This window comes from Salvia miltiorrhiza, chromosome 4 (genome assembly GCF_028751815.1).
Source record: "Salvia miltiorrhiza cultivar Shanhuang (shh) chromosome 4, IMPLAD_Smil_shh, whole genome shotgun sequence".
In the NCBI taxonomy this organism is placed as follows: Eukaryota; Viridiplantae; Streptophyta; class Magnoliopsida; order Lamiales; family Lamiaceae; genus Salvia; species Salvia miltiorrhiza.
The window spans coordinates 3991367-4003715 of NC_080390.1; the positions used below are offsets into that span (position 1 = coordinate 3991367).

General features: G+C 37.7%; 1 protein-coding gene and 1 non-coding gene across 2 annotated transcripts; both read right to left on the reverse strand.

The window, feature by feature from the left end:
• Positions 1-1512: 1512 nt before the first annotated feature.
• On the reverse strand, positions 1513-4822 carry LOC131022871 (uncharacterized). Its single transcript, XM_057952418.1, has 4 exons — positions 2875-4822; positions 2413-2713; positions 2230-2329; positions 1513-2145 (listed from the first exon to the last, which is right to left on the reverse strand). Exons 1-4 carry the CDS (start codon positions 4820-4822, stop codon positions 1513-1515), a joined length of 2982 nt encoding a protein of 993 aa, XP_057808401.1.
• Positions 4823-6108: 1286 nt separating this feature from the next.
• LOC131024062 (small nucleolar RNA R71) lies at positions 6109-6215 on the reverse strand. The gene has a single exon (XR_009101656.1). It is a non-coding gene; the product is annotated as a small nucleolar RNA R71 (small nucleolar RNA).
• Positions 6216-12349: the final 6134 nt, after the last annotated feature.

The window sequence follows — 12349 nt, forward strand, 5'->3', positions numbered from 1 at the left end:
AAAATTGAAGAAAGCAAACATTATCAATCTAGCTTTAACTTGGGCAAATGACGTCTTCCCTATTCTTTGATTCATTAACTTTTTTGCTCGAGCTCTTTGGTTTCTCTCACTTGCTTTCTAAGATCAAGTTAAAAAAAAAAATAATAAGTAAATTCATCACTTTGTATGAAATTATAATCAAAAAAGTAAATTTGCAATAAACCTTTGCATCATCTGTTCTCCAATAAGCAAGGAGTTTGATCCATTGATCTTCCAAAACTCTAACATCCCTGTCATCTATTAAACATTCAATAGGTACATCAGCCCAATATGTTGTTTTCAAATAATGCTTCCAATTTCTCCATTTAAGCCCGATGGAGCTCATAATCCACTTCTCAACAATAATAGGGACATAGAATCGCGACTACAACAAATATAGCAAAATAAAACAATGTTACAAGCACAATTACAGTAATGCAGCAAATGTAGTAAGAAAGCGAATTAAATTTAGTCTAAAAGCATAAAGAGGACAAAAAAAAATATGGGAAATTAAAAACCTTAATTATTTTAAAACATTATTACCTTTACGACTTCCAGCATCTCATTTTTTTTTCCCTTGGCATAGAGTGCCAATTACTAACATCTATTGGACAATATTTACCATTTCTTGCAATTGAACCTAAAAAATGACAAAGCTTGCTATTTTCACCACCTATAGGTTGACCAAACTCATTATATTCAACACTAATGGGTGGTAGGTTTGGAGGGCAGCCCCAAATACTTTTCATATAGGTGGGGCCTCTAGTTTCCTTTTCCATAGTGTCAGCTCCAGATGCATTGCCTTGAAGCACAAAAAAAAATATCATGGTGAGTCTATCATTGAGAAATTTAGGTAGATTAATTGTAATGACAGACAACCATTACCTTCCTCTTCTTCTTGTTCGACGCCAACATTTGTATCCTGATTTTCCAATGGTGGCACGCTATGATCAGAACATGGGACCATATCATGGTTCTCCGATGGTGGCACAGTCTCATGGCCAGATGGTGACACAGTCCCATGGCCAGATTGTGGCATACTCACATGGCTATGATCGGAACGTGGACCATATCCTGGTTCTCCGATGGAGGCGTATATCCATTATATATTCTTCTACCCACTAGAGTCCTAGTTGTAAAGCCTGTAAATAATTTAAAATAATATATTAAAGTACATGCTAAATACATAACATCGGTAGTGCCACTGTCAAGCTGAAAACACAAAAAACAAGTATTAATATACTAAAATAATATGATTTAACTCAATTAATCTAAATTGAAAGGGAATCATGAATAACAAAACAAGAAGATTCTTTCTAACTTGTATGAAAAAATAAATGCATGAAGAGAATAAGTTCATACTTGTATTTTTATGATTTTGAGCAGGAGCAGTATGATCATGAAAATAGAACATTGTCTATTGCAGTAATTTTTTCAATAACATGAATTTACTTACTGAACACATCAACTATAACATACCATTATTCCATGATGTCATTGATTAATGTCAACCTCAATTCCATCGACATCTTCACGGACCCAACGAAAGTCACCAGATTCTCCATGATCAGGAGGAACACATAAATTGCTTTGTAAATATGTGTCGACATCAGCAACAGATTCCATATTGTAATGGGCTCGTGCAGTTGTGGATACTACTACACTCCATTGTGGCTCAACTGGATCTTCAACATAGAAAACTTGCTCTGCTTGGGATGCTAGAATAAATGGTTCATTGTGACGTTTCACGTTGGAAAAATTTGCTAATGTAAATCCATCAGCATCTGTCGTGAATCGTTTACCTTTCGACACCCACTCACAATCAAATAATACAACCCTACGTACACAACCATAATCTAGCTCAATGATATCTGTTAGAATTCCATAATAATCCAAGTCACTTAAGATTGGATTTTGATCCCTAGTACTTGAAAAACTTGATGTTGTAGCCTTTACACGCACCCCACAATTTTGTGTTTTCTTCGTACTCTCCAAATCTTTCGTGTGAAACCTAAAACCATTCACAATACACTTTTTATATTTCACTCCAATAAAATTAGGCCGACCAGCAAGTAATTTCAAATCTCTTAATGCTGAATTTTCCTCATTGATTTGTAACTCTGCAACCTATTAAAAGATTGAAGAAATTAAATGAATATTAAACATGCTGCAAAACCAAATAAATATAATAATTCTTTTAGGGTAACTTACATATTGAGCAAACCAACCAGCAAAGCTTTCATTGTGAATGCGTTCAAGTTGATGGCGTGCAACACGAGGATTAGATTGTTTAACTATTGTCTGATGTAGCCTAAAATAAAATATGAACCATCATATTTTCAAAAATAAGAAATTCAAATGTTATGATAAATAAAAGTAGAGTAAATAACTTACTCAATGTATGGTCTAACAGGCTCACAATTAAACAATACATATTGATGAGCTTTTGTCAATATTTCAGCATCAAATCTCATAGCAATTCCTTTTCCAAGAGAACGGCATTTGATTGCAAATATATCTAATCCAGTGTTTGCATTGTCATTCACAATTTCATTCCTAGATGGCCGATTAAACTTTGACTCCACATAGTCAGCTAAATACAAAGAGCAAAATGTCAAACATTCTTCAGCTAGATATCCTTGAGCACTCGAACCTTCGGGTTTGCTCCTATTACGCACATAGGATTTCAATGTGCCTAAATATCAAAAAAACAATAAAATAATAATAAGTATCAGATTTTCAAACACTTTAAATAGTTCATCAATCAAACATAGTTTTCTACCAAAAAATTTCATTAATTATAACATTTAACATATATAACTTGCAAAATGTTCATATTACCTCTCTATTGGATACATCCACGGTAGTGAACGGGCCCACCTAGCTTTACTTCTGTGGCCAAATGAACAGTCAAGTGGACCATAACATCGAAAAATGATGGTGGAAATATCTTCTCCAATTGACAAAGTACCACAACAATATCTTTCTCTAAACGAACTACATCGGTAGGACAAATTACTTTAGAACATAGCTCTCTAAAGTACTTACTCAAGTGAATTAAAGGTGAGCGAACTGTCTTGGAGAGAGTTTTGCGCAATGCTATAGGCAATAATTGTTCCATCATAATATGATAATCATAACTTTTAAAGCCTAACAGCCTCGGTGGTTTTACCTTAACACACCTTGAAATGTTTGAGGCATAACCATCGGGAACTTTAATTTTTTTTAAAACCTCACAAAACAAAGTTTTCTCCTTCCTGCTCATTGTAAAAGCTGCTGCAGGTAAATAAACTTTTCCAGGTTCCTTTGAAATTGGATGAAGGTCAGGCCTAATTCCCATTGCTTCCAAGTCAAGGCGTGATTCAAGATTATCTTTTGACTTACCATCCAGATCTAACAATGTAGCACAAATACTCTCACAAACATTTTTCTCTGTATGCATGAAATCTAGGTTGTGACGCACAACATTATCTTTCCAGTATGGCAACTCAAAAAATATACTCTTCTTTTTCCAGTTCAAAAACTTTGGTTTATCTTTAATCAGCTTACCAAATAAAATTGAGAAGTCTTTTAGTTCATCTATCACCATATCACCTGATAATGGTTGCGGTGCTTCTCCATACTCAGCCGTGCCATCAAAGAGTCGCTTGTTCTTCCGAAACTCATGTTCTTTGGGTAGAAACTTTCGATGACCCATATAGAAATGCTTTCCACCATTTTTCAATCTAATTGAATGAGTTTGTCTATTACAAACTGGGCATGCAAATTCCCCTTGGGTAGTCCATCCCGACAAATATCCATATCCTGGAAAATCACTAATTGTCCATAGTAGTGAATCACGTAATTGAAAATTTTGCTTTTTTGATGCATCATACGTTTCAACTCCTAGTTCCCACAAATCCTTTAGCTCAACAATTAGAGATTGCAAATAAATATCAATATCGTTCCCAGGTGCTGATGGACCAGGAATCAATAGAGATAACATAAAGTAGGGCTCTTTCATGCACATCCATGGAGGAAGGTTATAAGGAATCAGTATAACAGGCCATGTGCTGTGTGACACACTCATATATTTGAATGGATTAATTCCATCAGATGCTAATCCCAATCGAATATTGCGACATTCCTTAGCAAAATCAGGATGCAAGCTATCAAAAGTGCTCCATGCTGGGGAATCAGCGGGATCTCTCATATACCCATCCTTCGTACGGCCTTCTGCATGCCATCTCATATGGGAAGTCGTCTTCGCAGACATGAACAATCTTTGCAACCTTGGTTTGAGAGAAAAATACCACACCACCTTTTGTGCAATCTTCATTTTCTCACCCGTAGGATCTTTATTAGAAGTACACCATCTTAGCTCATGGCATGTGTCACAAGAAATTCTTCTTTCATTCATCCCCCAATATAAAGTGCAATCATTCGGACAAGCATCAATTTTCTCATAACCAAGCCCTAGTTCTTTCATCAATTTTTCAGATTCATAATAAGACTTCGGTAGACCATCCATGGCATTTGGAAAGGCTTCTGTTAATAATTGCAACAACATATCAAATACCTTATTGCTCAATCTCCCAAGACACTTTAAGTGTAGCAAACGGATTATGAACGATAGTTTTGAAAATTTCTCACATCCTTCATATAACTGTTGTTGTGAAGCATCAATTAACTTGTAAAATTCTCCTGCTTGCCCATTAGCAATCTCTACATCTATCGAAGTAGTGTGATCTTGAGTATATCCATCTTCATGTGGAACTCCAAAAGCATCATGAACCAAACTCTGCATATCATCATTGACAAACATGGTTTTCATACCTCAATTCCACATGTTTTGTTGTCATTTCCCTTCATGTTTTGCTTGTGAATGCTTGTTTGTGCCCGAATATTTAGTTTTATGAAGATTTGATATCTTGGTGTAGTTTTGGAGTAATTTCAGGAAAAATAAAGGATTAATTGGAGCATTTTGAAGATATGAGATTGAAGTACGTCTCGAGAGGAATCCGTGAGCGCAAACGGCGACCAAATCCGAGTCCGGACGAGGGAGAACGGAGCAAAACGAGCGGACTGTGCAAAACGCCCAGTACCCCGCGGTCACCACCCGCGGCCGCGGGGTGGGACCGCGGGTCAGCTGTTCCCAATTCCAGGGGTGTACCGCGGTCACCACCCGCGGCCGCGGGGCGGGACCGCGGGTTCCCTGAGTTTTGCCCACGTTTGAGCACCACGGGCGCGGGCCATGACCGCGGGAAAAGAGCGGAGTCGCATTTTTCAGCCCTTAAACCCCTTTCTCCCCCTTTTCCTCACACTATTCATCATCCCCAACCTCATACTCACCCATTTCCATCTTCCCCAATTCATTCACACCAAACCCTAGCCTCCATTACCACATCTTTTACCAAGATTACTTGTGATATTTTGAATCATTGTGCTTAACTACTTTGGACATTTTACTTGCTTTATTTTTATTTTCAATTTTAAGATTGTGTCTTGACTCTTTGTTTCTTTTTGGTTGGTAGGTAGTGTATGAACACAAGGTCTAAGGGTGCACCTCTTATACCCATTAACCTTGAGGTTGAAGCATTTTGCCGACACAACAAAGCAAGAGCAAGAAGAGAGAAAGAAATGGAGGGAAACATGATGGAAAATCAAGAATTGATCCTCCAACTCCAAAGACAATTGGAGGCTATGCAAGGGCGTATCAATGAGCAAGAGGCTCGAAGGAATGCACCACCACCACCACCTATTAGCAATATGTTCCAACCCGTGGTCCAACAAGGGGGAGTGCATGCCCCAAGAATCAATGCCAACAATTTTGAACTCAAGGCGAGTCTCATCAACATGGTGCAACAAAATCAATTTGCCGGTCTTTCTCAAGATGACCCGAATGGACATCTCGGCAATTTCTTGGAGATATGCGATACTATCAAGATAAATGGAGTCCCGGAGGATGCCATTCGACTCCGACTCTTTCCCTTCTCACTAAGGGGCATAGCCAAGACGTGGTATCAATCTTTGGAGATTGGTTCCATCACTACATGGGAGAAAATGGCTCAAAAGTTCCTTATCAAGTTCTTCCCTCCAAGTAAGACAATGAAGATGAAGAAGGACATTGTCCAATTTCATCAATTCGATGGAGAGACCTTCTATGAAGCTTGGGAGAGATTCAAAGAGATGATAAGGAAGTGTCCCAACCATGGTTTGGATCAAAACACCATTATTTGCTCATTCTATACCGGGTGTAGTGGTGAGATGCAAAGAGACATGAATGCATCGGCCAATGGAGCATTGTTGGAGAAGAGCCACGAGGAGGCCGCCCACATCATTGAAAATTTAGCCGCAAATAGCTACCAATTTCCGGGGGAGAGGACTATTTTGAAGAAGGTGGCGGCTACAACAAGCTCGGATCCAATAGCTCTTTTGACGGCTCAATTGACCGCTATGAATAGCAAGATTGATGCTATGTCAATATCAAGAGTAGAACCCGTGGTTGAAGAACAAACTAGCTTTGAGGATGTGAACTACATCAACAACAACAACAACCGAGGCTATGGGAACTTCCGGCCCCAACAACAAGGTGGCTATCAAGGACAAGGGCAATACAATCAAGGGTTTCAAGCAAATCGTCACCCGAATCTTTCCTATGGTAATCCCAATAACTTCTTGCAACCACCGCCCGGATTTGCGGTTAGTGATGGCATGATCAAGGAAGAGAAGAAGCTCAACCTTGAAGAGATCTTAATGAAATTCATAACGGCCACTCAAGCCCACATGACAAGAACCGATGAAAGGTTAGAGGCTCAAGCAACCCAATTGAAAATGCTTGAGATGAAAGTGGGACAAATTGTCGAATCCTTAAGCAACCAACATCAAAAGGGGCAATTTCCGAGTAACACCGTTGTGAATCCAAAAGAACATTGCAAGGCTATCACTATAAGAAGTGGGAAGATACTTGAAGAGTCCAAGATACCTCCGGAAGTCATGAACAATGATGAGAACATTTCCTCAAAAATGCAAGGCGATAAGGAGAAGGAGAAAGATGTGTACAAGGCACCACCACCTTATTGCCCACCAATTCCATTCCCTCAAAGACTTCAAAAGAAAAATGTGGAGAGTGAGTTCTCTAAATTCCTTGAGATCTTTCGGAAGGTACACATCAACATCCCCCTTGTTGAAGCTTTGCAACAAATGCCCAAGTATGCAAAATTTCTCAAGGAAGTTCTATCCAAGAAGAAGAAATTAGAAGAATTTGAGACGGTCAACCTCACCGAAGAATGTTGTGCCATTCTTCAAAAGAAGCTACCCATCAAGATCAAGGATCCCGGGAGCTTTACTATCCCATGTGATGTTGGAAATGGTCGTTTTGGAAAGGCCTTGTGTGATTTGGGAGCAAGCATAAATTTGATGCCTCTCTCCATCTTCAACAAGCTTGAAATAGGAACCATTAAGCCAACCACGATTGCTTTGCAAATGGCGGACCGTTCCGTTTCATATCCAAAAGGGATAGTGGAGGATGTCTTGGTGAGGGTTGACAAATTCATTTTTCCGGTGGATTTTGTGGTGTTGGATATGGTTGAGGACAAGGATGTACCTTTGATCCTTGGACGTCCATTCTTGGCGACGGGGAGGGCCCTAATTGATGTTGCAAAGGGCAAGCTCACATTGAGAGTGAATGATGAGAGTGTTACCTTCTCAATCCACAAAGCTCCCAAGCACAAAGATGGGGAAGAAAGAATGAGAGTGGATGAATGCAAATTGATGCAAGTGATTGAACCTTGCATCAACATGAAAGAAAAATTGAAGGGAGAAAGGAAAGAGGAGGAAGCCCAAGGCTTGGAGTTGAAGCTTCTCCCCACACACTTGAAGTATGCATTCTTTGGTGAGAATGAGATACATCCAATGGGGCAAGACCGTGTACTCCAACTCAAAGAGTTAGATGAGTATCACGCATTTGAGAAGTCAAGCCTCTACAAAGAGAGGACAACAAGTGCTAATGACGAGATGATGCACAAACGGGAGTTTGCACCCGATGATGAAGTCCTTCTCCTCACCTTCCGTCAATCACTACCTCCGGAAAAGCCAAGATCAAAATGGACGGGTCCTTTCAAAATCAACAAGGTTTTCAACAATGGAGCAATTGAATTGAGAAAGAAGGATGAAAGAACCTTTGTGGTTGAGAAGGAAAGAATCAAGGCATTTTTGCCTTTGAAACCAAAAGTTGAAGTGTTCGTTGGAACCACCCCCGAGCCATAACACCATCATGGAGACGTCTAGCTCATGACGTTAAACTAAGCGCTAGTTGGGAGGCACCCCAACAAGGTACCCTTTAATTTTTGTATGGTTTATTTTTTTTTTATATGTTAGTTTTTTTTGTGAGTCCGAGACAACTTCTCCTTCTCTTTTCTTCCAAACTCATTTTCACTTTGTGTGAAATAAGTTTGGGGGGAGGGGAGAGATGGATTAGTTGTCTCATCTATCTTAAGCTTTACTTGTTTTTGTTTGTTTTAGTATTGTTGTCTTGTTTTTGTTATTGTTGAATAAATGAAAGCTTGAGAGTTAGTTGGGTTGATATTTTTGTTTTTGTTTTGCTTGGGATAATTGTATCAAACTTTGTGATGTTGATTGAATGTCATTGGGCTTATGATATGAATTGTTTCTTGGAAAAATTGTGTGTATCACTTGTGGATTATGCATGAAAAGTTTGAACTTGTGACAAGTGAGTTAAATGTTTTGCCTCCAAGAACTTGATAATGAGCTTGTAAGATTTGAGCCATTGATTGTCATATTATCACAATCTCATTTCATTCTTGAGTGTAAATCATTTGAGCATGTGTGTTGATCTCTAGAACTTACCATGAGTCCTCTCTTGAAAATAAAAGTAGATGTGTTATTAATATTGAAGTAATTTAAGGCCATCTTTGTTAGCCACTTAACTCAAATTGTGTCCAAATTCTCATATGATCCTAGTTTACCCCTTTTGTGCCTTGTAGCCTTTCATTGAATAACCAATGATAAAGGGGTAGAACCTAGAGTGTGGTGGTTGCTTTGATGAAGAAAAGTTTGGGAAATGATTGAAAATGCTTATCAAGCTTTGATTAAGTGAAAATCACTAGTCCCCTATGAGCTTAGAAAGAGAAAGAAATGAAAATGAATGTGAATAAAAGAGCATAAATGGGAGTGATTTGCCTTTTGAATCATATCATGATAAGTATCACTAAGAGTGAAAAGAAGAAATGTGGGGATTTTGGTTTTTGATTGATAAGAACAATGGTGAATATGACATATTCAATTTGGGAATTGTGTGGGATATGAGTCACTTTGCCTATAAACACCTCACCTCACCAAAGAGCTCTCATTGCAACCTAAATAGAAGCCCTTTTTGATCTTTATTTGTAACACATTGAAGTATAGAGAGTTAGGATAAATGGCAAGCTTATGGTAGATTGCATATTTGTTTCAATTTGAGTGCAAACACGTCCATTCTAAACACTTGAGAGTTGAGTGCGTCATTGAAACATCCACTTTGTTAGGATTCAAGCTTGGAGGTTATAATATTGAACTCATTATCACTTGTGACTTCTTGGAATGCATTTCTACTTGTGATGCACTTTTGAAAGATTTTTTGTAAAATTTGAAGCCCTTGAAATAACACCAATTCATGCTCACATGTTTGTTTACTTTTATTTCTCTTCTCTTCGTCGTTTGGGGACAAACAACAATCATCACCTGAAGTCTCTAGATTATTATGTTGATTCTCACGCCTAGATGATAAACTACTAGGAAGTTCTTCATGAGCTATCCAATGGGTGTAACCGAGAATAAATCCATCGACTGTCAAATGTTCAAATGCCTTATCTCTACTCACAAATATACCAATTTGGCAACGTTTGCATGGACATAGTATCTTATCATTTATGCTTGCATTGCGAAATGAATAGTCCAAAAAGTATTGAAGTCCATTATGGTATTCCTCCGTTACTCTTGACTTTATCATCCAACTTCTATCCATATTGTATTGAAAATTCCTACCAAACTTTTATAATTAATAAAATAAATATTGACAACTTAGTAACAGAGAATAAATAATAAGATACAACACCGAATTGTATAATATAAGAAACAAACAGTGTACTAATTCAAATAGTAGGAATGCTTGAGAAATGACAAGATTATTTTAAAAACTTTTTGACTTAGACAAGTTGAGAAAAACCTAGAGTTCTTTTGACCACTATGTTCAAAGACAACATAAAGCATAACCAATTTCCACAAAAGCAAAATTTCAAAAAACTAAATCATATATAGACAAGAATAATCTTTTAAAGTGCCAACTAAAACCAACAAAGGGATTTCAAAAATTCAATCTTTGCATAATTGCATCAATTCTATATATAGAGGGACTGTATATCGACTAATCATATCCATGTTGCTTGTAATTTTTTGAAAAACTTATACCAAACCTTACCAGCTGCCAAGTTGGAGGTGGGCTGGTGGCTAGAGAGTGGAGCTGGACCGGTGGCTTGTCCGATTGAAGGCGAGCACCAAGCAACGGTGCGGGATAGTGGTGTGGATAGGGCGGCTGGTCTGAGTCATGCTCGACGTGGTGGCTCAACGAGGTGGTGAGAGGTGAGCCGTGAGCGTGCTCGACGCTGCAGTGAGAAGCCAACGGCGGCACTGGAGGTGTTGGGTGGAGGGCGATCGCCGGTGGCCTGAGAGATTTAATATTAAGATTTACTTACATTGTTTAGATATATTTACCTCAGTGGTATTGAATTATAACTAGATTTATATATCCAAACATCTCTAAAGCCATAATTGAGTTTTGGTGTTTAAATATTATCATATAGGGAATGTTTACAAACTACAAACAATAACTAACTAAGTCATACTTGAATCCATTTTTCAACATATCTATTTAGTTTATCAAAGTTCACATGTATGGAGACTATAAAAACTTGGAGATAAATAAAGTTTAATATGAAAGACCATATAATTTGCTGGCAAATTTAAGAGTTTCATTCTGAAATATCTCCATGACCATAGTTTAAGTTCTCATCATCAAGTACATATGGAAAAATCGCAGTTTAGTATTCAACTATTGATCTTTTAATGAAAATATCTCAAATTAGATATTTGCCACAAATAATAGGAAAAACATCAAAAATTTAGCACTTGACAACACAAATTACATCTCATCTCACTTCCACCAAATGAACACCCTTTGTAACACAAAATCACATTATCAAATTGCAAACATCAATCATCGCTAAATTTCCACCAAGCAAGCAATTTTAGATTAGACTAATTCAAACCTTAAGAGCTGTTGAGCTGAAGATGGGCCAGTGGCTGCGGCGGTGGAAGGCGATACCGAACTGAGGCGCTGGCTGGTTGTGTGGGGTGGGACGGGCTGGTGCGGGTCGCGCTCGACGCGGCGGTGAGTTGTGAGCTTGCTCAATGCCGCAGACAGAGGTGAGCGCGTTACACTGATAATGCTTGATAGGAGTGGCAAAGTGAAAGGGGATGAAAAATGGGGCGGCGCTAAATAGCTGGGTTACTTGGGTAGATAGAGTCCACTTTTTCTTTTTTATGTAAAATTTATTAATGTATATAATTATTTCCATACATTTGGTTAACTAATAGAAGGATATGCGTGAATGTCAATTAGAATATTCAACAAGTTCATAAGTTATCTTTAGAATTAACGGGAAAAAAAAAAACATATTTGTAAAAAAAGCTACTCCCTCTGTCCACGAAAAAGTGTCCTACTTACCCCTTTTTTGTTGTCCACGAAAAAGTGTCATGTTTACCTTTTTGTACATTCATACCCTTTACTTTTCAATTTATTTACAACTTATGTCATTAATAAATCCACACTTTTATTTAATCTATGCAATTAACCCACACAATTAACTCACTAATTAAAACTACGAAACCAACTCCCCCACGCCTAATCAATCCCATTTCCCCCAAAATTAAATTACACTTTCTCTGAACTCAAACAAGTGGAAGAAATACACACAAACCCTCCAAATTGTATCTCCAATTGTATCTACAGCCCGATTTAATGGCTTTTGAGCTATGTGTGTCTTTTGATTAGTTCAATGGAATAATAAATATGTTCTGAAAATTAACTCAACTTCACGTGTGAATTCCGCACTACAAGAAATTGAGTTTTAACTACATTTATATTTTGGCTTTAATTAATTATTTATGCAAATCTTAATTGATGTTTTACCCACACATATTTTGAAAAATGTGTAGGTGAAACAATTTGAAACTTTTAATTAGTTATTGACATTTAAAATGTGTAGCAGAAAATTTATTTGTAACATTTATTATA